General features: G+C 41.9%; 1 protein-coding gene across 1 annotated transcript; it reads right to left on the reverse strand.

Annotated features, from left to right (window-relative positions):
* Positions 1–18046: 18046 nt before the first annotated feature.
* LOC127056024 (doublesex- and mab-3-related transcription factor 2-like) lies at positions 18047–24030 on the reverse strand. Its single transcript, XM_050963664.1, has 3 exons — positions 23722–24030; positions 21784–21889; positions 18047–19407 (listed from the first exon to the last, which is right to left on the reverse strand). Exons 1-3 carry the CDS (start codon positions 24028–24030, stop codon positions 18653–18655), a joined length of 1170 nt encoding a protein of 389 aa, XP_050819621.1. The 3' UTR covers positions 18047–18652.
* Positions 24031–25245: the final 1215 nt, after the last annotated feature.

Consider the following 25245-nt stretch of genomic DNA (forward strand, 5'->3'; position numbering starts at 1 on the left):
CAATTGAGGAAGGTGGTGAAATAAAGCCCTTTTGTGAAGGCTCACTAGCTTCTTGTTTTCCAGTCTGCCTGCACAACGGAATTGATGGAAAATACTTTGCCTGCTGTTTACCTGTAAAGGTTATTCTACCTGTTGCTGGCTTCACCCCCCACCCCATCCCCATAATATATATACTGGGGTCAAACTTTACTACTTGTTGCGCTGGAACTAGAGGATGAGGGAGGGAAAGGATGGAAAATTTCCAAAGGTTTCACTAATGCACTCTAAAGTGTCTGAATCTGAGGTGTATGTGATGACATGAATATCTTATTAAGAAATGTAACTAAATGCACCTGGTCTGTCGCAAACAATTGTTAGTTTCTTCTATGGGAAGTGAAATTGTCTGTATGATATGGGTGTAAGCAAAGTTCCATATTGTCTTAATGCCTCATTCACTATAATTTACTCTTCCAGATCAAGCTTAAATACTACTTGAAAAAAGCACGGTGATGTACATATGATCTCTTAAAGATAGGCCTTTTTTATTACAATTGTGGGTAGGGCTAGTGAATATGGTGTAATGAATGTAGCCCTTTACATGACATGCTGTATGTTGTAAGATACTAGAGAATTAAAGCCCTGATTCAGCAAACCACTGAAGGTTTGTCTGCAGTGCACTGTACATGGGAATGAAGACAGAGACACTAACAAAATTCCAACAAATAGAGGACGTTCATCAACACCTCATCAGTCCATTGTTCGAGTCACTACACTGGTTACCAGTCAAATATTGAATCAAGTTTAATGTCTTTTTGTCTTGATATTCAGAGCTTTGTGGGCTGAGCTGTCACTATCTATCTTAAAGATTGCATCCTCCTTCACCTTCTTGTCTGAGGGTTCCTTTGTCTCTGAGGATCATAGCAGCCAAAGACAAGGGTGACTATTGAGAATAGGAGTTTGTTTATTGGGTTTTTTTGTTGGTTACTGGCTATGATTGTGGAAAGGAGTTCCAGTCAGAACTGAAGATGACTACAAAACGTAAGACCTACCTCTTTTCTACAGCATTCTTATAAAACACCACTACACAGCTCTGCATGTTCTTGGAATGGGAGAGAAGTGGTAAAAGAATTTCTAGGATGTTCTCTTTTCTGCTAGTTTCTGGGAAAGATAGAACTCAGATGTGTGTAGACCACACATGAGGATTTCTGTAGTTCTGTAAGGCACTCAGCTATGATGGTGAGGTACACAATATAAATATCTAGTCATATTAGCTAGACAGGCTGACTTTCAACAAGCAAACATTAGAACTTTAGTATTAAATGTCTCCCTACTTGTATGGCCTTTTCAATATGTAAGAAGGGCAGTTTGCATTAGGGAATATTTAATTACAGTGTTTTGATTGGGATATGTTACCTCTCAGCTTCCTCCCCCACCCCCCCCAAAGAAAAGTAATCTCTTTTTTAAATGAAAAACTCAGTAAAAATTCCATAAAGCAATTGGCCAAACTCATCCTTAATGTAAATGACTTCTGTGAGGTTATACAAGGGATGAATTTGGCCCCTTGTAATAAGAGCAGATTATTTTGTTAAAAATATAACAAAATGGAACAAGAATGTTTTGACTGTCTCCACTTATTGTTTCTATTTGAAGCATATATGAAATATCAACAGATTCTTAATAGCCGATAGGACTCTTGTTCTGTGTCTCACTAAAATTTGTTTTATGCAAATAGTCCTACTGGCTTCAATGGAAATACATGTGAATTAACTGAGTAAAGATGGCAGAATCAAGCCCCCTATCTTTATAATTGTATTTATATATTTATAGGCACATTTTTGCAGCTCAAACTTCATAGGAAGTATGGCTGGGTGTTTTAGTGCAAAGATTTGTTGAATTATGCAGCAATGAAGAAAGCTGTATTTCTTTAACAAGATCACTAAAGGGTCTGAATGGAAGTTGAAAATTCTAACCTTTTATTCCAAAATTTATCCATAATCCTACAGATTTAGTTTTAGTTATCAGAAGCCTCTTTCTGAAAGGAAGCTAGAGTTATGACAGCATTAAAAAAAATAATTCAATATGCAGAATTGAAGTCGTATTTATTTTTTTCTTTGCAATCAAAGCGTTTTTAAGGCATTAGTTCAGGTTAGTGTTTATAGGAGTTTCTAGAATATTGCACAAGATAACTTTACAGTCTAGCCTAGCCTACAGACACAAATGGGCTCTTAGCTCTCCTAATGAGTTGTGTAAGCACAATGCATTAACAAGAGATTGCATGTCATATATTTCTCCTCCCCAGCGCAAAGCATTTTTAAATATATTTTACTGCGGCCTTACCAACTTCATCTTCCTAAGGCAAAAAAAAGCCGTCCAATGACACTAAATTTAACTAGGCATAATAGGCTATGTTCTGCTACAACACAATGGCATGCAGGGAATTAAAAGGCCAAACGTGTGTCAGAGAGAAGGGGAATTGTGAAAAGAGCTGGAGCCTAATCTTGCACTTACTCATGTCAAGTAAGCTTTAGTCATGTAAGTAGAGCCACTGAATTGCTAGTACTAGTCAGACATAGGGCGGTCTAATGGATAGATCACTACCTAGGAATCACTTGAACTCTTGCTGGCTCTCTCTGACATGCTGTGCAACCTTACTTAAGTCTCTGACTGGGTTTCCCCTCCCACCCCTTGTCTAGTCTATGTAGACTGTGTAAATTCTTTGAGGCAGGGATTGTTTTCATTGTGTCTGCGTACAATGCCTACCATAATGGTGTCCTGCTGTTGGCTGGGAACTGTAGGTACTATTTTAATACTGTTACCTATTTGTGTTTGTAACTGGGTTGGAGGGCAGACCCGCGGCCTGGTCTGCTGGATGACAAATCCTGCTCACCACATACAATTTAAGGAAAAATCAGCTGGGGACACCTCATGTTGTATCCTACTCCAGAACCCCCTTCTGTGGCCCTTTCCATAGGAGAGGACAAATATTCCTTAAATCGGAAAGTGCATTTAAATAATCTGCTACTGTTTGTGGTTACAACAGCTGAGGGAAATGCTACAGGTGTAAAATGTATCCTACTCCAGAACCCCCTTCTGTGGCCCTTTCCATAGGAGAGGACAAATATTCCTTAAATCGGAAAGCGCATTTAAATAGTCTGCTACTGTTTGTGGTTACAACAGCTGAGGGAAATGCTACAGGTGTAAAATGTATTTGTCTTGCCACTTTTCATATTGACAGGCTCTGGGGGTAAATATTCAAAAGCAGCTATGTGACTTAGGAATCCCAGTCCCTAGGCACCATGACTAGAGCCACAAGGGATATAGGAGCCTAATAGATACTTTGGGTGCCTAGGTCCAAAATTTAGATCTTCAAAACTCCCACTCAGCTGCTGCACAACCCGTAGATGCCTAAATTTCTGGGTGACTGCGTTTGACAGGCTAACAGCTTAGTGCCAAGTTCCCATCAGGATTCTCAAATGAGGCATTCCCCTGTTGGGACCCCACAGCAGAGATGATCTGGCAGATGTTTCTCAGACCCCAACCCACACAAATCTCAGGCAAGGAGGAGAAGTTTGCATCCTTCCCATACCCAACAGGTCAGTGGTTAGAGCACTCACTTGGGATGGCAGAGATGTGTGCTCAAGTCCCTGCTCCAAATCAGGCAGACTGGTCTCTGGGTCACTGAGCTAATGGGCATGAGGGGGACCGCAGCATTAGCTCCTTCTTGGCTGTGGTTTGTATGGGTTTAGCCATTCTCTGACAACTGCCCCTAGATCAGGTCCCACAGCCAAGTTAAGCAGACAATTCAAAACTCCTACTTGGAGGATCCCACTGAGGCTTCAGTGCTGAGCAGCTCACTGCTGTCAGCACTTAGGTGGCTTTGTTCATGCCCTTTGTGGATCTAGCTGTAGTATCTATAGCTGCATATTGCACTGCAGAGCATGATATTTCAGCGGTAAGTCTAACGGAGCCTTCGGGATATACTTCTAGTTCTGCCTGAACCTGCATCCATTAGGTAACTTTACTATATAAGACTTGGAAGCCTTATTAAGAGCTGTTTTTTGTTTTTAATCAAAAAACAAACTCCCCTGTGCTGCCTTTCCATAGTCTCCTCTAATCATCTTGCTGCCTTTTATCTTTGCTTTTCTGCACCTGTCTAAGATGTCAGTGGCTTCTTAATGGAGAGACTGCTTCTTGGTTTACGTAAACTGCATGCAATTATTTCCAGATTAACTCTGGTGAGATTATGCAAGTGTTTAAAGTTCAACACATGCTTCAGTGCTTGGATGGATTGGGGCCAAAGTGTTCAACGTATTGCAGGATCAAGCTATCAACGCTTCTGTGCCTCAGTTCCCTATCTGCGAAATTGGGATAATACTTCCTTTCTTCCATCCTTTATCATGTCTATTTTGACAATAAACTCATCAGAGCAGGTACTCTTCTTGTGTTGTGTTTTGATAGTGAAGCCCGTTGCACTAATGTAGCCTGTAGGTGCTACAGTAATACAAATGAAGAATAATTCTAGTGTATGATTTTTGGATCCAATCTTGCAAACTCTTGCTAATGCTTCTTACCAATGTGAGCAAGGACCACTTGTATGAGTAATAGCCTACACTTTACATCAAGGGATTATTTAATATTATACAAGTTTACCTTCTGAATGGGCTAGGAATTTATTAGATTAAATAAATACACTGTACGTGGCGATTGCAAAATTTAAATTAATTGCATATCTGGCACATAAATACCTTGCAATGCCAGCTATGGAAGTGCCATGCAAATGCCTGCTCTCACTTTCAGGTGACATTGTAAATAAGAAATGGGCAGCAGCATCTCCTATAAATGTAAACTAACTTGTTTGTCTTAGCAATTGGCTGAACAAGAAGTAGGACTGAGTGGATTTGTAGGCTCCGAAGTTTTACACAGTTTTGTTTTGAGTGCAGTTATGTAATGAATCTACATTTGTATGCTGCACTTTCATGATAGAGATTGCACTTGCATGAGCTGAACTGAAAAATACTATTTCTTTATCATTTTTACAGTGCAAATATTTGTAATATAAAGTGAGCACTGTACACTTTGTATTCTCTGTTGTAATTGAAACCAACATATTTGAAAATGTAGAAACACCCAAAATGTTCTATTGTTTAACAGTGCGATTAAAACTGCGATTAATCATGATTAATGTTTGGGTTAATCTCATGAGTTAACTGTGATTAATCGACAGCCCTATTTATTTTATTAAAAACAAAAACAGGTACACTCTCTTTTATCAGTACTGTGAATGGGTTCACCCTTCAGCTTCTGGAAACCCTGGCTGGCAGTAAGCAGCACACCCTGTACACGACAGTCTCTCCATCAAGTGTCTCTATTATTAATACTCCCAGGTATAGTTGTCATGTGGAGCCCCCTTCCTGCTCCTTGGCTCAGCCTGGTATCCTTGCTTGCTTCTCTGAGCTACCCAGCTGGAGAGCTAATCTGCTCATCAGGCTCCCTATCGCTGATCCCTTCTACTCTTCCAAACTCCTCCTCTAAGTACTCCCAGTGCCCTGAGTGTTCTAAGTGACCAGGGTGCTGGCTTCCAAAGGGCTCAATTTATAGCTACTAACAGCACCCTGGCATCCATGCTTTTGGCCATTGTATAGTACTGTGTCTCATGTGCCCAAGCCTGTTTGCACTGACTTGAGCAAGAATGGGATTGGGCCCCATATCTGTGATTTACCCTTTTCCAAAGCAAATATCTCTGGATCAGTAACTGATCTTGAGCAGCTTCAACAAAGCAATTAAGTTGCTTTGTAAAAGTAAAGCAAACACTTTAAAATTGGTGAAACAGTTCCGTTTCCAGCTAGTGCCATTGGTAAGACCTAAAGAAGGAAAGTCAGAAACAGCTTCCCCCCCCAAAGATAAGTATGAAAAAGGGGGAAGATTATGCAATCTTTACTCATATCATTGACCATAGTCTCATCCATAAGGGTAAGTGATCACCAACATGAGTGAATGTTGAGCTATGTAACCCTACATTCCAAACAGGGCGCTGTAGTTTGTCTTGAATATTTTTTGTTTAAGAATTTGAGTTATCATTCTAACACGTAGTGACAGTTTCTGGGCAAAAAGAAATGCTTTAGCAAGCTCTTGTATCTGATATGAATTACGTAACTACAATAAATTGCAGCATGGCTGCTTAAGAAGTATGAGGTATTGTAGTTCACATTGCACCAATTTACTGCATAATAACAAAAAGCTAGAGAGTGCAGTCCTTTTAGAAGTGGTAACCGGCTACAGGCAGCCAGTTAAAGGGCACTCATTTAAAATTACACCACCATAGTGGATTCAGTTCACTTCACAAGCTAGCTTGTTCCCAATATATCCTAAACTTGAATTTCTGCCCAAGCATTTTTTAAACTTAAGTGATGAACAAAACAGGTCAGATTGTGGAGCCATCCACTCATTATCTCAAGTAAATATTATTTCAGCCAATATGACCACTGAAATGAACAGCTTTTTCTATCAGAGCTGGCTTCAACTACTACATACACTTAACAAGTTAAATCCAGGCATTAAAGGGGCTTAGCAAAGCTATGTATGTCAAAGTCATCCTCCTACAATGCACATTTCTACTGTAGTTAGAGGATTAACAATGAGAGCATTTTTCAGTCTTCTGAATGAGATTTTGGGACATTTAATAAGTCTTAGCTCAAGTCCGACACTTCAAAAACTGTAAAATGTCAGGAATGTTGACATTGCATGACAAATTAGATGTTCCTTAATATACTATGTCACTCCATTCAGTTTTCTAATTGGCACAGATTGCAGCTGAAATTGGAACCAAAGTATACAGATTTAACTAGCACCTGTTTTTGTCCTATTTTATAGCTTTTCATAAATACTTATTTACCAGTGCAATCGACTAATTTCCCCAATAAAAATACACTTTACTTTTTTAAATATAATTTTTTGTTCTTAACTTCCTGGGTAACTATGTACAGCCAGTTTAAACTCTGACTGATGGAAAGCTACATTTCTTTAGTGTCTAGCCAATGAACAAAACCAACTGATATATCGTGTACTGTTAATACAGATTGCCTTACTCTTCAAACTCTGCCAGCCTCATTGAAACTATATTGAAATTCTGTAGCTTATAAGCAATACTATATTTGTTCAGTGCAAAGATTTTTTTCAAAGACATTTATGATTTTTCCTGGGAAAATATTTTAAAAGATTTGCTTGGGGAAAGTGGAGTTTCAAGGGTCTAATTACCTTATTTAACTCTGAAGAGAAGCAGCAAAATTTCTTGCAAAAACCTATTCTGAGCATGGTTCTGATCTCACTCCATTTGATTTCAGTGGAGTTACTCCAGATTGTATTCTCATCTAAACCAGTTTCAGTTTTGTTTTTAACTTTACTACTTAAGTATAGCATGGAAGGAAAGATTTGTTTTTCATTTACTGTATGCATTACATTAGCAGCAAAAGTTGTGGTGTAGTGAAAGCTTGTCATAGTGACAGTTATCACTTTAAGAGTAAGGGGATTCCTGATGCTGCTTCCAGGCTAGGGGATTCTGTAGGGAAACATGTGATCTGTGCTTCCTCAGGAGTCTAGGCTGGCTCTTTGCAGACTGAGTAAGGTAGGTTGAGTTGTGCCTCTCTGCCTTAAATAGCAGCCTCCTTTGTCTCACTCTGGTTTAGGTTCTTGCATATTGGAGTTTTGGAGTCTAAGAAATAAAGCAGTATTGTATTGCAGCCTTCCAGAAAGATAAACACACAAAATACTCCAACTTGTCCTTGTGTAGGTCATGAATATGATAAATAGCACCAACCAGAGTGGAGTCTGCATTGTGCTAGGTCAGGAGTGGGCAAACTGGCCTGAAGGCCACATCTGAGTATGGAAATTGTATGGAGAGCCATGGATGCTCATGGTTCCCAGCCAATGGGAGCTGCGGGGGTGGCACTTGAGTGGGGCAGCGTGCAGAGCCCCCTGGCTTCCCCTACACGTAGGAGCTGGAGAGGAAACATGCTGCCACTTCTGGGAGCTGCATGAAGCCACAGCACGTGCAGAGCAAGGCAAGCTCTGGACCCCGCTCCTTAACGGGAGCTCGAGGGCCAGATTAAAACAACTGAAGGGCTGGATGTGGCCCCTGGGCCATAGTTTACCCACCCCTGTGCTAGGTGATATACAGACATAGGGCTAGATTGTCACAGCAGTGGTTCTCAACAAGGGGTACACGTACCCTTGGGGGTACATCCACTCATCTAGATCAGTGGGTTGCAGGACAGGTTTAGAGGTGTCACAAGTGTAGGATCGGTATTAGGAGATGGCAGCCATGTCACAAGGGGCCTGTGAAGCTAAGTTACATGCTTCCATGCTGGGCGGTGGGCCTTCAACTTCAGCCCCTTTCAGCAGGATTCAGGCTTCAGGGATACAGGAGTCTGGAAAAGTTGAGAACCACTGACTCGGAGGACTCCTTTTTATCATACTAGATCTAATGACGACACTAACCTTCTACCAGTTGTTAGTATTAAATATACATCCAGGGAGGTATGGTAATAATCATACACCAGAGGTAGACATACATCATATTAGCCCGAACAACTTCTCAGCTCTATACTCTAGGCCACATTCTGTTCTCAGTCACCTCTGTGTTGATCAGATATAACCCATTGAAATCAATGGAATTACACTAGTATGAGGGGAGAATCAGGCCCTCTTGTTTCAAAACCAAACCATTTTCAAGCAAACACTAGACACATCCTGATCAGCCACTGGGGTGCAAAATAAAGTCACGTTACTTGCTTTTTTCGTACATACAAAGGTCACTTCCTTTTAACGAGAAGCACTTACACTACAGTTATTTTCTTCAAGGCTGATTGGAATTGTGGGGATGTTTTCAACCTTTGTGGAATGCCACAACTATTAAAGACCTACCCACTAGGATCACTGTCAAGATTATGTCCATATTTAAATTTTAAAACCTATGTGCAAGGATTTCCTAAGTAGGTGTGAAAATTTATGCCAATTAGTGAAATTTATAGTATCCAAGCTCTTAGCACAAGGACTATTTGGGGGAATTTCTTAACTGTGTTTTTAATTTATATAAGAACAAAACTGTTTTGGTTTCACTTTCTGAATTGAAATTTTGTTCCATAACCCTAACTAAAATACACTGGGTATGATTAAAAGCAGCATTTACCCAAACCTACCACCCCATGGGACCAGACATATTGCAGTATTGCTGTAGATCTGGGCATTGACAAAGGATGGAAAACAATTATTTTACATATATTATTCTAGGTTATTACAACACCTAGATAGATATAGCAACAGAACCAAGGGTATCAATAGTTTCTCTCTCAATTTCTTTGGTCTTGTTGATTTGATTTACAACTATAATACTGCCTAACCATTGTTTTGTGTGCATGTATGTTAATCTCCTCAAGTCGTCCTCGTGCAGGAGTATTACATGAGAGGTAACGTTGTCTAGTAATTAGAGCCAAGCCTGGGCATGGGTTCCATTCACTGCTCAGCCATTGACTCATTGTATGGACTTAAAACAAATTACTTAACCTCTCTGTTCTTCAGATCATTCATCTATAGAACTAGTGTGACAATACTCACTTACCTATCGGTTGTATTGTGACAATCAATTACAATTTATAAAGCACTTTGAGATCTACAAATAATATCGTGCACATTATGGCAACTTTCATCATTATTCAGATTGCTCATTTGCATTCTTGAAGAATTACAGGATCTAACTCACCACACAAATAAATAGTAGTTCAATTCATTTTCGCTTTACTGAAGTGAACATTTAAACTTTCAAACTTTGACTATAGTCTAATTTCATTATTTTTTATCATAATAACTTGGGCTTCTGGGTAATTGGAACAATTAGGGTGATTAATTGCATGTTTGCAATAAAAACAGAAGACTAGGAGGGTTGCATTACAGGCAAAATATTTTCAGAAAACTCTATCAGCTGGTAGACATAACAAATGTGATCAGCCCAGTGTGCAATATGAAACTGAGCAAGTTGCTGGTAACGGGTTTGCTCTGAAACTTAAATCTCCTTAAAAGAAGCCAAAGTGTTTAAAAAAATAAATAAAGTCTGAGTGCATAGAGCGAAAAGAAATATTGACATGAGGCCACTATACTTCTAACATAAAGAAACATTGTTTTCCCTCTAGTCTCTTTTTTTATTGTGTAAATAAAAAGTGCAAAGCACCCACGAAACTACACAATAAAGCAAAGTGCATTAGGGAAGGTCACTAGCTTTAGCTTGAAGTAGTTATGCTGGAAGGAAAATCAATAAAGCACCAACAGGACACCCACAAATACTTCCATATTTCTGAACGGCACTAAATTTACCTGCCAGTCCCAATAATCTAGACCCAGGAGTGAAGGAGAGAATGATTGCAGCAGCAGGATTTGACCCAAGTCTCCAGCCCCCTAGAATGGTGCCCTAACCACTGGACTACAGAGTTATTCTCACTTGTGTGCCCCCTGACCCAATCATGCTTTCATTATTTATCTACAGTGAACAGCCTCAACAGACTAAGGGAACCCCACATCCTAATATCCCATATCTCAGTGATTAGAACCAGTTTAGGGAAGTGGGAGAGATAGTGTGGAGCACAGGGAATTGAACCTAGGTCTCCCTCATCCCAGATGAAAGCTTTAACTCCTGAGATACATGTTATAAGGGAGGTGTGGCAGCAGCAGCACCTCCTCTGGCTGTTTTTAGCAGGGAGCAAGGCAAGCGCCTAACTCATTCCCAGTGCTGCTGTAGCATTTTAGTGAAGATGCTCCTGTGCCCACAGCAGAGTTTCTCCAATTGGCATAATTAATCCACCTCCCTGAGAAGTGGTAGCTGTGTCAATGGGAGAAGCTCTCCTGCTGACCTAGCACTGTCTATGTGGAGGGCTACGTTGGTATAACTCTGGGTACGTCTACACTACGGGATTATTCCATTTTACATAAACCGGTTTTGTAAAACAGATTGTATAAAGTCGAGTGAATGAGCCACACTAAGCACATTTATTCGGCAGTGTGCGTCCATGGTCCAAGGCTAGCGTCGATTTGTGGAGCGTTGCACTGTGGGTAGCTATTCCATAGCTATCCCATAGTTCCCGCAGTCTCCCCCGCCCCTTTGAATTCTGGGTTGAGATCCCAGTGGCTGATGGGGCAAAAATCATTGTCGCAAGTGGTTCTGGGTAAATGTCGTCAGTCATTCCTTCCTCTGGGAAAGCAACGGCAGACAATCATTTCGCGCCCTTTTTCCCTGGATTGCCCTGGGAGACGCCATAGCACGGCAACCATGAAGCCCGTTCAGCTTTTTTTTACTGTCACCGTATATCTACTGGATGTTGCTAACAGATGCGGTATTGCAGCGCTACACAACAGCATTCATTTGCCTTTGCATGATAGCAGAGATGGTTGTCAGTCGTTCTGTACCGTCTGCTGGGCCATTGTAAATTGGCAATGATATGACGGTTATCTGTCGTTCTGTACCGTTTGCTGCTGTCATGGGTGCCCCTGGCTGAGGTCAGCCAGGGGGCGCAGACAAAAATGGGAATGACTCCCTGAGTCAATCCCTCCTTTATGGTATCTAAAAATAGTCAGTCCTGCCTAGAATATGGGGCAAGTGTACTAGAGAACCAGTGTACCAGAGAGCACAGCCGCTCCGTGTCAGATCCCGCAGAAATGATGAGCTGCATGCCATTCACGGGGGGTGCCCCTGCAACAACCCCACTCATTGTTTCCCTCCTCCTCCAACCTTCCTGGGCTACCGTGGCAGTGTTTCTCCCCCACCCCATTTGTGTGATGAAGTAATAAAGAATGCAGGAATAAGAAACATTGACTTGTTAGTGAGATAAAATTAAGGGGAAGGCAGCCTCCAGCTGCTATGATAGTCCAGGCAGGACATTAAGTGGTGTGGGGGAGAGGAGCTCAGCATCCTGCTGCTATGATAATCCAGGCAGTACAGAATCTTTTCTTTACACATGAAAGGGAGGGGGCTGATGGAGCTCAGCCCCCGGTTGCTATGATGAGGACAGTTACCAGCCGTTCTGTACCATCTACTAGGAATGACCAGGAATCATTCCTATTTTTACCCAGGCACCCCCGGCTGGCCTCACCTGAGGCCAGCCAGGAGCACTCACGGGCTCATGACGAGGACGGCTATCAGTCCTTCTGCACTGTACCGTCTGCCACCAGGGAAGGGTGGAGAGAGGATGCTACTGTTTACTGCTGCAGCACCCTGTCTATCAGCAGCATGCATTAGATATAGGGTGACTTATAAAAAAGTCAAGAAATGATTTTTTTCCCCTTTTCTATCACGGAGGGAGAGGGAGTGTAAATTGACGAGATAGACACTGAACCACCCCGGACAATGTGTTTGACCCTACAGGCATTGGGAGCTCAGCCAAGAATGCAAATGATTTTCGGAGACTGCAGGGACTGTGGGATAGCTGGAGTCCTCGGTACCCCCTCCCTCCCTCCATGAGCATCCATTTGATTCTTTGGCTTTCCGTTACGCATGTCACGCAGCACTGTGCTGTGGACTCTGTATCATAGCCTAGAGATTTTTTTCAAATGCTTTGGCATTTCGTCTTCTGTAATGGAACTCTGATAGAACAGATCCAGTATCTTCCATACTGTCCATGCTGGAACTCTTTTTGGAATTGGGACTGCATCGCCACCCGTGCTGATCAGAGCTCCACGCTGGACAAACAGGAAATGCAATTCCAAAGTTCGCGGGGCTTTTCCTGTCTATCTGGCCACTGCATCCAAGTTCAGATCGCTGTCCAGAGCGGTCACAGTGGAGCACTGTGGGATACCGCCTGGAGGCCAATACCATCGATTTGCGGCTGCAGTAACCCTAATCCAATATGGTAATACTGATTTTAGCGCTAATCCTCTCGTTGGGGAGGAGTACAGAAACCGATTTAAAGAGCCCTTTATATCGATATAAAGGGCCTCATTGTGTGGACGGGTACAGCGTTAAATCGGTTTTAACACTGCTAAAATCGGTTTAAATGCGTAGTGTAGACCAGGCCTATGTTGCTCAGGGGAGTGAAAAATCCACATCCCTGAGCAACGTAGTTAAACTGATGATGGGTCTGTAGCATAGACCTGGCCTAAGTGTAGCAGCGCCTACATTGGTTTGTGGATTCTGCCCTAGGAATTTGTAACGGTAGAGGCAATCACCTCAGCCATGGCCTACTGCATCTCTTCTAGTCCTAGGAGAGCCCTGGCTGAGGGAAAGGTGTAGGGGACACTGTGTGACTGTGGAGGGAGCTGCGGCTGGGGGGCAGGGCAGGAGAGAAGCTAGACGATGCCAGTATCTTTGGGGCGAATGACACCTTTGTTAGTAGTAGACTCAGATTGTTTAGAAACACAGCAATAAAAACTTTTAAAAATGAAATAATGTTCCTATAGGTTGGTTACAAGTGTCATGCTAGGTCAGACTACTATGGGAGACTGGAATGCTAGGCTACCAAGACTGAGATCTAACAAGGGTTTTGAACCACTTGTCACACATTTCTCAGCATTTTTTTGTGTTTACCAAGCTGCAAACTAGAAGGTTAGTCTAGGAGTATGCTGGGTGCACCAGGCACTTGTGTGCAGTTGGACATTTCATGAAGGTTTTATGCTTGGAGTATTTTTTAGACTGAATTATCTGCATAGTGTAAAAAAATCCTTATGTAGAAGGTACCAACTTGAAAGGCACTGTTGTTTAGTGGATTAAGATTAGGGTTAGGATTTCTGAGATCTGTGCTGTAGTCTTTATTCTTCCATTGATTTGCTCTGTGGTTTCTGGCAAATCTAACTGCTCTGTGCCTCAGTTTCCCCATCTCAAAAATTAGGAATAAAATAGTTGCTATCTCTCAGGAGTGTTGCAAGCACTAATTTAGGTAATATTTGAGTGTAAATAATTAAGTGCTATTGTCTATGGTCCTGTAATTTGCATAGAGTATGAAACTGATAGTAAAACTGGCTCAAAAGCCCAAGGCAAACCTACTACTGATACGATGCCATAACAGCTTGCCCACTAAATGGGCTCATGCAGAAGATTTTCAAAAGCTCTGCAAAAGATACAAAGAGGGATGTGGAATGTGACAACATGGGAAGTGTAAAGGAAGTCCAGCTACTCTGTATAATGCCCTTGAAAGCAATTCAGTTATTCCAAAACAGGAGTTTTCAACCTCTCTTCATTTGCAGACCCCTAAACAATTTTGAATGAAGGTGTGGACCCCTTTGGAAATCTTAGACATAATCTATGGACCCTTAAGGATTAGAGTGACCAAATGTCCCAATTTTATAGGGACAGTCCCGATTTTGGGGTCTTTTTCTTATTACCCCCCAGCCCCTGTCCTGATTTTTCACATTTACTGTCTGGTCACCCTACCAGGAGCCCATGGAACACATATTGAAAACCACTGTTCCAAAAAAATAGCTTAGTGCAGAAATGGCTGCTAAGTTATTGCTGATATAAGTAGTAGTACCATGGCCTCAGCAGAAGTCGGAATCTTTGTACACAATAACATTACTGGTTTTTAGATTTTGATCAAGCAAGGCATTTAAGCATACAAATAATCCCTTTGAAGTCAATGGGACTGCTCATGGGCTTCTGAGTTAAGGACGTGATTGATTGGTTTGCTGGATTGAGGCCTTAGTGATTTCTAAGTATACCAGTGCCATCTGCAAAGGGCAGGAGTGCATGAGTTCCATGTCAAATTGAAAGAGGTTTAAAAAAATAGCTCACTGCAAATTTACAAATGCCTGTGCCCCTTGTTTCATATGCTACCATATGCACTGCAGTGCTATGGATCTGTCCTAGCAAGATATCCCTGTTTTTTTTAGCAGCTCTACTGCCAGTTACTACATACCACAAATATTCTCTCCTGCCTAGATGGCATATTATGTGCATTAACTTGGTTAATTCTTGTAGATTTCTGCAGATCTATGCCCTTGTATAAATTATCAGTTGTGATCCTAGTCTTCATCAGATTACTACTCAAATACTATGGTGATGTGCACTACAAAATTCTTATATAAATAAAACCTCTCTCTCACACAGTCTCCAATATGGCCCACACTAGCTGCATAAGTGGGGAAGAAATGAATTGTGAAAGGTTTTGTGTTCCATTTCTATGATGGGGGACTTTGTATTGTATAATAAGCATCAAGGTCATGGGTCACGAGAATAGTGTTTTCTTTATAGTCAACCTGAAACTGACATATTAGATTAATGTTTTGTACTATTTGTTTTAAGTTGATTACATTTTAAACTCAATTCAATGCGCTTGGAAAATTTGATTAAACACTCTTCAGCTTTTAATCAACTTAAACTTACTTAGTGGATGAACACTTCAATTAAAAAAAACTGAATGTATATCAACCAAAGCATGGCTCCAACAGTGCCTTTTACGCTGCTTAGTCAGCCATCTAGGTTCCAGCCTATATTAAGTAATTGAACAGTGACTTTGAGAATGGTGGGCTAACATTTATTATCCTTAACTGAAAGTCTTCTGTTAACCGGATTTTTGTAAGATTAAGAATAAAGGGTAAATTTTTCAATCCTGAATTTTACTCCAATGTTTTAGATGGATCTTTCATGATAAAGATCAGGATTTAATATTCTATCATTGAAAAAACATTTTGTAAGGATACAAACATAGCTGCATCATAATGAAAAGTTAAGAGAATACTTATGATTAGACATTATTAACCTAAACCGTGTGCTTTTGGGGGTAGGGACTGTCCTTTCGTATACACTACCCACCACTATGCAGCCTGCAGCCTGATAGGAGTCTCTTGGCACTACCATAATACAAATACAAATAAGTGAGTACAAGGTCCAGACTCTGTAATACCATGGAGACAAAATCTTCTCATCTTTTTGAAAACAAATGGAATTGCTTTCAATTTCAGATGTACTAAATGACTTGTCTGAACCCAGGAATGGCCTTCTCGCATATTTATGAGCCGTTGGATTCACACTATTTCAGAGGGTGCTGCCACTCACACTTATCTTCTCCATTGCATGAGATAACAATTGGTGCTCTGGGTCACATTGCCAACCAAGCTATGATTACAGCTAGAGTTTCACTGTATATTGTGCATGTGTTCAGAATTTTCTGCATATCCACATCTGGTGATGTTGGTTGTTTTTTAATATTAACTGATACTGTGGCAGCACGAAGGAACCTGTCATTGCTCAGGGCCCCACTGTGTTAGGCACTGTATAAACACATCAAAGAGATGCCCCTCCCCCAAAGAGCTTACTGTGTCTCTGACAGCTGTCAAATATTGAAGTTGTCCACAAAATTTTCACGGTAACGCTGTCAGCTATTTGGTTCATATCCTCTTTATATCCATGGGAGTTTTGGCAGAGTTAGAATTGAGGCCAATAAATGTAAATTTATCAGCACCTAATAAGATACATCATAGTCAAACATAACATTTTGGCCCAATCCTGGAAACCCCGTGTGTGCATAAATCCTATTGAAATCAATAGCACTTCAGATAGGACTGACAGGGGACCACTGAAATCTGTTAACAGATTTGAGTGTGTTTATAAGTGGCATAATATGTGTTTGAATGATAGTGTAAAACTGGGCCATTTGTATCCAATATAGTCACTCGTATTTTTGTTGGATTCTTACTATTGCTACTGTATTCCAGAAACCAGGCCTGTGTTCTATTAGCTATCCGGTTAAAAAAGATAACTTCCTGATCTTTGAGTGAGATCTTGACAAAATAAACCTTTGAATTTTGCTGCTTTACTCAGGGACTGGTTGCTGTTCAAATACAAGATTTCTCATTACATTTGGAAGGGTCTGTTCTCCTAGAGAGAATCTCTGTTCTTACCATAGAATTAATCCACCACTGCTACACAAAATGGGGAGCAGAACTTGGGGAGCTCATGCAAGGAGTGTACAGAGGTCACTGCCACAGGAACCCCATCTGAGCTTTTCCTTTGGGCTAGACTACCAGCTATTACATTATTCCTGTAGTCCTTTGCCCTCCTTGGTAGGGTGAATAGCAGATTGACTCCATTGCCACTGTGTGGATTAGTGGGAGGATTCAATGGATTCCCTGGTGTCAAGACAAGCTGCTAAGGCAGGCACTGGGAAAAGAAACTTGGCCCTAATGTTGTTCTCGTCAACCCTTATATAACTTATTTTTGTAGGTTAATTTAAAATTCATGTAAAACATCACAGCACTGGAAACCAAAGCTCTTGTGGTCCTTGTCTTCACCAGGAAAATCATGTCTGTTTCTCCACCAGCAGCGCAGATCCAGTGATGATGTGGGGGAGGGGAAAACCAATCTTTCTAATGTAGATGCACTCAACTGTGCGAAGAACAGGAATAACCCAGTCAATACAAGGGCAACCTTCCCCCTCAAGCTATCCTGCAAAAGCTCGTTTTCTTGTTAATTGAATGAGATTCTCACACGTGCAATGCTTGAATCCCCTTCCCTAAAAATCCATTTGGATACAAGTCATTTTTTAACCAGAGCTCCCTATTACCTGCTAGTGGAAGTTCTAGTTATCAATGGCATAATGTAGCCCTATGTAAGGCATGAGCATGGATCTTTGAAGTGATTGGCAAGTCTTTTCCTCTCCCCAAGGGCACATCCCCCTGTAGCATACCCTCTCCAGTTTGGGACCAAATTCTGCCTGTGAATATCTACTAGGCTGCTATTGGGATCTTAGAGATTTCATCTGTGTGCATACCAGCTGAGGATGTGGCCCAGAATCTGTCTCGTACAGTCAAGGCAGAGTGTACATATTAAATATGATTACATTATTTTTTGCTTGAATATTCCATTAGGTATGCTGAAAACAGAGCAAATGCTGGACTTTTTTTTTTTTTTTTGTATGCATTTTAGGGTTTGATTCACTGCTCGTTTAAGCTCACTAAAAATCAATGGGAGTCTTTCCAAAGGTTTCAATGGACTTTAGATTAGGCTTCATTGGAATTAGTCCTGGTTTATACCAATGTGTCAACTGAATGAGGCCTTAATATGTTGAACAATGGTGTAAAAATGTGCCCTTTATCATATTACGTCAACAAATTAAACCCATTTTATTCAAATAAACTGGTTTTCCATTTCCACAAAATGACGCCTTTTCATTTTTATTTAGTATGCAAACACACCCATTTAATTGTCTTGCACATTAATACATGCACTAACACGTAATTTTAAAAAAAGCCAAAATATCACCCACCATCCCCAAATACATGTTTAGTTTAAGTTATAAAATCTACAGTAATTCTATATATTTTTGATAGTATTTTAAATAAAGAAATTAAAACTACAACTATTTTATATACAGACAACATACATTGTTAGAATAACAGACTATTAAAATACTACTACATAGAGTACTTTCAGAGTGCTGACTGCGAGTTAAGAAAAACACTATCTTCAAGACCGAGCCTGACCTTGCTACTCACTCAAGTAGTCCCATTTGGGGGCATGAACCTACTCCCACTAAAGACTGGATGTTTTGCATTGACTTCATTGGGAGCATGATGATCAGACTCAAGTCAGTGGGCCTACCCATATGAGAGAGGGTTAGAGAATCAGGCACACAGTTGATACATTGAGTCAGTAAGATTTTGTCACTGACTTCCAAAGTAGTAGAACTGGGCCCTAAATATATGTTTAGACTTTTAACAAGGATTCCACTGAAAATGACAAGCTCTGATTTTTAATTTTCATTGCTGAATAGCATTCTTGGGATACTCTAGCTAAGTGTCTGAGGTTCTCCTTTGCCAGAGAACACTTATTTTTCACATGTTGGCTCACGTGCTGCTTTTCTGGTATGGAAGGATCATTTTGTAAGATAACACCTTCTGAGCCGATGTCCTGCTTTTGGTTGGATACAAAATGTTTAACTTTTTCAAAACTTGCTTGTGTTTTTGTTGCCTTCGATCTCAAATCGCTCTGAAAGGAGCCAAGTGCTTTGGATAAAATATTGGCCTGAGCCAGCTCCTTACACACTTGTGCATATTCTTCTGCATTCTTAATAATGGTATATTTCTGTAAAAGGTTGCTTTCAATTTGGTCTGATGTAAAAGTAGTTACGTTTGGCAGGAAAAAATCTCTAGTCTGATAAAGTGTTGTGCTTGAATGTATCAAAGGAAACCAAACATTTATCAAATTGTGGTTAAAATATGATGAGTCACGAAGCTGGCTGTGTCCAGTCCTAAATGGGTTTGTTTCTGTGCTTGGTAAAAGGTCTTCATTTGGTCTTTGTAGACTTTGAGCTACAGCTAAGTCCTTTAGTTCTCTCTGCCTAAGTTCTCTCTCCAGCATTATGCATTCCAGCTCTTTATCTGCAAATGTTCTTCGTTTCCTCATTCTCTCACTCAGATTAGAAAAGAGGAGTTGGTTTTCCTGTGAAGGAGGTTTATACCCTAGGAGAACAAATGAAAAGCTTCCTTTAGTACTCTTTATCATTATCATAATCCATTATCTGTACATTACTGTAGTGTACTGTAAGTCCTAGCTAAGATCAGGGCCCCTTTGTGCTAAATGCTGTGCAGACATGTCCTAGCAGACCTCCCTGAACCCTGCCTCGAAGAGTTTACAGTCTAACTAGGCAAGTCAGACAAAGGATGAGAGGGAAAATGCAGAGCAGGAAAGTAACTTGCCTAGACTCCTGATTCCCAGTCCAGTGCTCTGTCTGGTACACCATGCTGTCCTATAAATTAGGAACTTATCTTAAATGGACAATATTATTTTAGTGCCGCCGAGAAATATTTGAAAGGTTTTATTAATTTAAAAAACAGTCATGTATACTTTCACTTCATTCTTACATGAATCGTGTAAGGGATAGCCTGTCTAACCCTCTAACTAGTCTGGACTAGCTAACAAAAATGAAAAGTAGAAACACATTTTTGATCATTAGCAGTCATAGAATCATAGGTTAGGGTTGGAAGAGACCTCAGGAGGTCATCTAGTCCAACCCCCTGCTCAAAAAAGGACCAACACCAACTAAACCATCCCAGCCAGGGCTCTGTCAAGCCAGGCCTTAAAAACCTCTACGGACAGAGATTTCACCACCTCCTGAGGTAACGCATTTTAGCGCTTCATCACCCTCCCAGTGAAACCATTTTTCCTAATATCCAACCTAGACCTCCCCCACTGCAATTTGAGACCATTGCTTCTTGTTCTGTCATGTGCCACCACTAAGAACAGCCTAGCTCCATCCTCTTCAGAACCCCACTTCAGATAGTTGAAGGCTATCAAATCCCCCCTCACTCTTCTCTTCTGCAGACTAAATAAGCCCAGTTCCCTCAGCCTCTCCTCGTAAGTCCATGATCCTTGTCCTGTATTTGCAAAAAGTTTACTAGCAAGGCTAGGTTTTTGTTTAAGTGGAACTATACTTTTTGCATTATGATTAAAATCTAAATAACTATTCAGTGCTATAAAATGTACAAGGGGCTTCACAAACATAGGGCCTGAGCATTCTCACTCAAGTCAATGCAGGTATCATAGCTTCTTGCCTGTGGCCCTACTACATCCATCACTGCCAATATATTAGGAACACAGGCAGGGCTGCCGAGAGCGGGTTCAGGCCCCGGTGAAAAAAAATTTTCAGGCCCCCCAGCTAGGGCGGATTGGCTAAACAGGGCCAACGAAGCCAGGCCCTAGGCTCCCTTCCGAACCGCTGGGCCCCAGTAACTTGTACCGGCTTCCCCAACCGCCTTGTCGGCCCTGAACACAGGAATTATCATAATGGATCAGACCAGTGCTCTGTATAGTCCGGTATCCCATCTTTTACAGTGCCCAGAACCATCTGCTTCAGAAGACAGTTATAGAATAACATGCCCAAAAGGAAACATTTCTTCCCAAGTAAAAATGAGAAAATGGATTTTTCAGTTCAGGGGCTGAATGAATTCCCCAAAGAAATCCAATCCAATTCAATTCAAAACAATTTAATTTTTTTCATTAAATCAAAAACTCAGATTGTTTTGAATTGACCAAAACTCCCCCCCCCCTAAGTTTTTTCATTTCATTTCAGGTGTCTTCCCATTTTTTGGTGGTGTGGTGTTGGTTTATTTTTTTTTTTTTAATTAGCCAAATTTGAATGGAAATGCTATTTCAAATCAAAGTTGAAACAAAACATTTCTACTTTTTTTCTAAATGAAGTCTAAATGAAATGTCTTGTTCCAAAAAAAATAAAAACAAATAAATACAATGCAACCTGCCAATTGGATAGTTATAGGCACTGAAAAAACCTCACATTTTTCTATGAAAATTCTTTTAGAATTTCACCCAGCTCTATGCCTGATCTCCATTCAGTTCACACACTAAGACTAAGAGGGACCATTATGATATTCTAATCTGACCTGCATAACACAGGCCATAGAATGTCACCTAATAATTCCTTCATCAAGCCCTAGTATAATGTGGTTGAACTCGGGCATATCTTTTTAGAGAGACATTCAGTCTTGATTTAAAGATTTCAGATGACTCCATGACACCCCTTGCTAGTCTGTTCTAAAGGTTAATTGCCCATGCTGTCAAAATTTTGCACTTTTGGCCTTGTCTACACATCCACTTTAAACTGGACAGGGCACTTGTTTTGGTTTACTAGTAACATGTTTAATTTTAGCTTAAATCTGTTCCTCAACTGAAATATGGGATGTACTCTACCTTGAGACAGAGCATCCTTCTTGGAAATTCCAAAGGCCAACTGTTACAGAGGCTATTTTGGGATGGACAGTGTCACAAAAGGAGGCATAAGTATCTTGCCAAGTTGAGGCCATAGATAGACAGATCCTTACCTGCCAGTATGCTTTTGGCCCAGCTGCTGGTATTCTTGGGATAGTGCTGATAGTTTAATCTGCAACTGGTTGATAGCAGAGAATGTTCATCTTCATCTTTCTTAACCTGTGCAGAGTTACGGAAAGAGAAAATAAGATAAACCATGCAATCCATTTCAGGCCATGTCTATACTATGGGCACCACAGTGATATGGCTACACCATTTTAGCTATACTGCGCACCCCCTAAGGCTGACACAGACTACAGCGATGGAAGAGTTTTTTCCATGGCTGCAGGAACTACAGCACCACTAGTGATTGCACCTAGGTTGGTGGAAACATTCTTCCATCAAGCTAGCTGTGTCTACAGCAGGCTAGATTGGGATAGCTACTTCAGTCAGCAGTGTGGATTTTTCACACCCCTGAGCATCACAGCCATGTTGAACTAAATTGTAAGTGTTGATTGGGGGCTTATATTTTCATTACTAAGTTGCTACTAAAGTTAGTATAGCAAGAATATTGAAAGTATTTTGAAGGACGGGGGAAAACATCACTCAAAATGAAGAAAAATGATAGCATCCTATTGTGTGAATATTGAGTATGTATTCAACCTTGTTAAATGCAATTCTTGTTAGAGATTTGGAAACTTAATCTAGCTACCTGAATAAACACTCATATTGTTGCCAATTTAAGAAAGGAAAATAACTTTTGTCAGTTACTCCATCTTCCTTCACGCCACTGAGGAATTACAACAGGATTCTGCCAAAAAAAAAAAACAAAAAAGCAGACTTGCTACTGCACCATGATTTCATCCAACAGGAGATTGTTTAGAACATCACAATCTACATTTCCTTTTCCTATAGGATAGCAGATTCTTTTGGAAAACGCTTGTCAGGCTGGTCTACTGGTACTTCCCTCAGTCCTTTAATACTAGGATAGTTACAGAGGAACTGAGACTTCAACCCTGAATTGTTTGGGGCTGCAGTCTAATTCTACAGAAATAATACAAAAATAGTACTGTTAGTGCACACACACAGCAGCATTAAAAGGTCTTGATCCTACGGTTCATACTAAATACCCTGAGACAAGGTGGGTGAGGTAATATCTTTTATTAGACCAACTTCTGTTGGTAAGAGACAAGCTTTCGAGCTTTACCCAGAGCTCCATCTTCTTGAAGCTTAAGTAAAGCAATTACATAGTAAGAAATACCTAAACCAAGATGTTTAAGAACAACAGCCAAAGGGAAAGATAATGGTACTTACCTCCTTTGTAAATCCCTTTGTGACCTACTCATAAAAAGTGCTATGTAAGAGCTAAGTATTTCATAATATAGTTAAGTTCTGACATCCATATTTGGGCACCTAAATAGGTGGCTCTGTTATCAACAGTGCTGAACACCCACTGAAGTCAGTGGAGTTGGTGGGTGTTTGGCACTTGAAAACCTGGCTACTTATTTAGGTAGCTAAATATGGATTTATGGCAGGAGCCTAAGTAGTGCATTATATATTCAGCAGTTATCCAGTTTTCAAATTTGCAGGCATATTTAACAAATACAATAAAATGTTTGTTAACCTCTATCATCATTCTAAAATGGACTAAAACTAGCCAGGGCCCCAACTGCAAGGCTGTTCGAAACTAAATCAAGTATGGGACAGGGGTAGAGCTACTGAAAATGTAAGGCTAGCTCTTACCTAGTGCTTTTCATCCACAGAGCTCAAACCACTTTACAGAGGAGGGCAGTACCATTATCCCCATTTTACAGATAGGGAAACTGAGGCACACCGGGCCCGTGGCTAAGCCAGGCACAGAACCCAGCTCTCCTGTGTCTTTAATAGAGCAACTCTCAACAGAAGATTTATCTCACCAGGCGGGAGATTTGCTCCCCCACCCCCAGCACTCAGACTCTACCCACACCACTGCAGCCCTGCCTGGGCGGCGCGCGGAGCTGCCCCCTGCTCACCTGGCCGGCGCGCTGCTGCCTCCGCAGAGCCACCTGCGCGGCCGTCACGCGCTGCCGCTCCAGCAGCAGGCGGCAGCCGGCGCACGCGCAGTCCCGCCAGCGGCACAGCCGCTTGTGGCCCTTCAGGCCGGACACCACGCCGTGGTTCCTGCAGCGCGCGCACTTGGGCACCCGGCACGAGCGCCGGCCCGTGGCTGCGAGGGGGGGCTGCGGCCGGCTGCCGCCCGCCCCTGCCCTGGCCCCGCGCTGGGGCGGCGGCCGGGCCGGGGAGCCGCTGCGCCGCCCTTTCTCCCGCTCCGCGGGCGGCATCCCGCTCCCCGCGGCAGCCCCAGCCCCAGCCCCAGCCCCAGCCCGCGGAGCGCCGGGAGGCGAGGCCCCAGCCCGGGCTGGCTCAGGCGCTAACTTCAGCGGGATGCGGCGGCCCCGCTCCTGCAGCGGCTGCTCCCCGGGCTGGCACTGACACCGGCACCGGCCGCTCCTGCCATGCCCCCGCGCAGCACAGCTTTAATGACCGGCCCGGCGGGCCCGCGCTGGACCTTGACGTCAGCCGCCTCCCCCTCCAGGGCGGGGGGCAGGCAGCGTTCAGCCCGGCCCCTGGGCAGACACCCGCACCCCCTCTGCTGCCTGAGCCGGACCGGCTCCTGTCCGTGAGCAGGACAAGCTTTGGAGCTGCCCAGAGCGCTGCTTCGGGGCTGGGAAACTGACTCAGAGAGTCACTGCGCAATACACCATTTGAAGGGATTGTTTAGCAAAAGTAGGGCCCATTGGTTCTAGTCATAGGGGGGAGGGAAAAAGGTAACGGGGCAGGGAGTGTTGTTAGATTCTAGGTTATAGATTGTAATAAACGGTAATTCCGGTGTTTCTATTCAGTCCATGATTTTTAGTGTCTAGCAAAGGTTCTTTGATTTAAACTCCTAGGCTCATCTTTTGAACGTGTTGTGCAGGTTGCCTTTGAAGGTGAGGACTGATTGGTCTGATACAGAGTGATCGCTGAGTGAAAAGCGATCACCCACAGGTGATGTGGTGTTTTTGTCACATTTCCCTTCTTTGTTAGCTCCCCCGAGTGCATTGATAGCTCCAGGATTCAGCTCTTTCCTTCCTAGAAAGAGGAAGCGCTAAGCTCCCAACTCTGTCTTCCAAAACCTAGGAATCCGCTTCTACTGGAGCCCAGTGTTAGCTGCACAGGCTCCCTGCACTCCCTAGGTGCCACAGCACGCTTGGTTTTTATCACCACCTGCCTGCTGTTACAGTATAAATCAGCAGTATTAGGATTGAGTAAAATACGCTGATTTGTTCCTTTCTTGCTTCTTTTCAAGAATATAATCAACTATTTTTATAGTTTTATAGAAGAAGCATTGGAGAGTAATAGTGAACTCCCTGATGAATTAAGAACCTACAAGTTCAGAACAGTTGTTTAAAATGCAAATAAAGTTAGAAACCTGGACAAAGCAGGAGCATGCTAACCAACTTCCCTCCCCCGCCCCTTCTCTGACAAATATCTCCTTCATCAGGCCACCTAACAGA

The sequence above is a fragment of the Gopherus flavomarginatus genome, chromosome 7 (assembly GCF_025201925.1).
Source record: "Gopherus flavomarginatus isolate rGopFla2 chromosome 7, rGopFla2.mat.asm, whole genome shotgun sequence".
NCBI classification, from domain to species: Eukaryota; Metazoa; Chordata; order Testudines; family Testudinidae; genus Gopherus; species Gopherus flavomarginatus.

Excerpts from the sequence above, each read along its gene's own strand:
- LOC127056024 (XM_050963664.1), bottom strand. The coding sequence starts at position 24,030 with ATGCCGCCCGCGGAGCGGGAGAAAGGGCGGCGCAGCGGCTCCCCGGCC. Across the intron at positions 21,890-23,721 it reads GGCAGCAGCGCGCCGGCCAG|GTTAAGAAAGATGAAGATGA; the intron begins GTGAGCAGGGGG and ends AACTCTGCACAG. Across the intron at positions 19,408-21,783 it reads GGCCAAAAGCATACTGGCAG|GGTATAAACCTCCTTCACAG; the intron begins GTAAGGATCTGT and ends TTGTTCTCCTAG.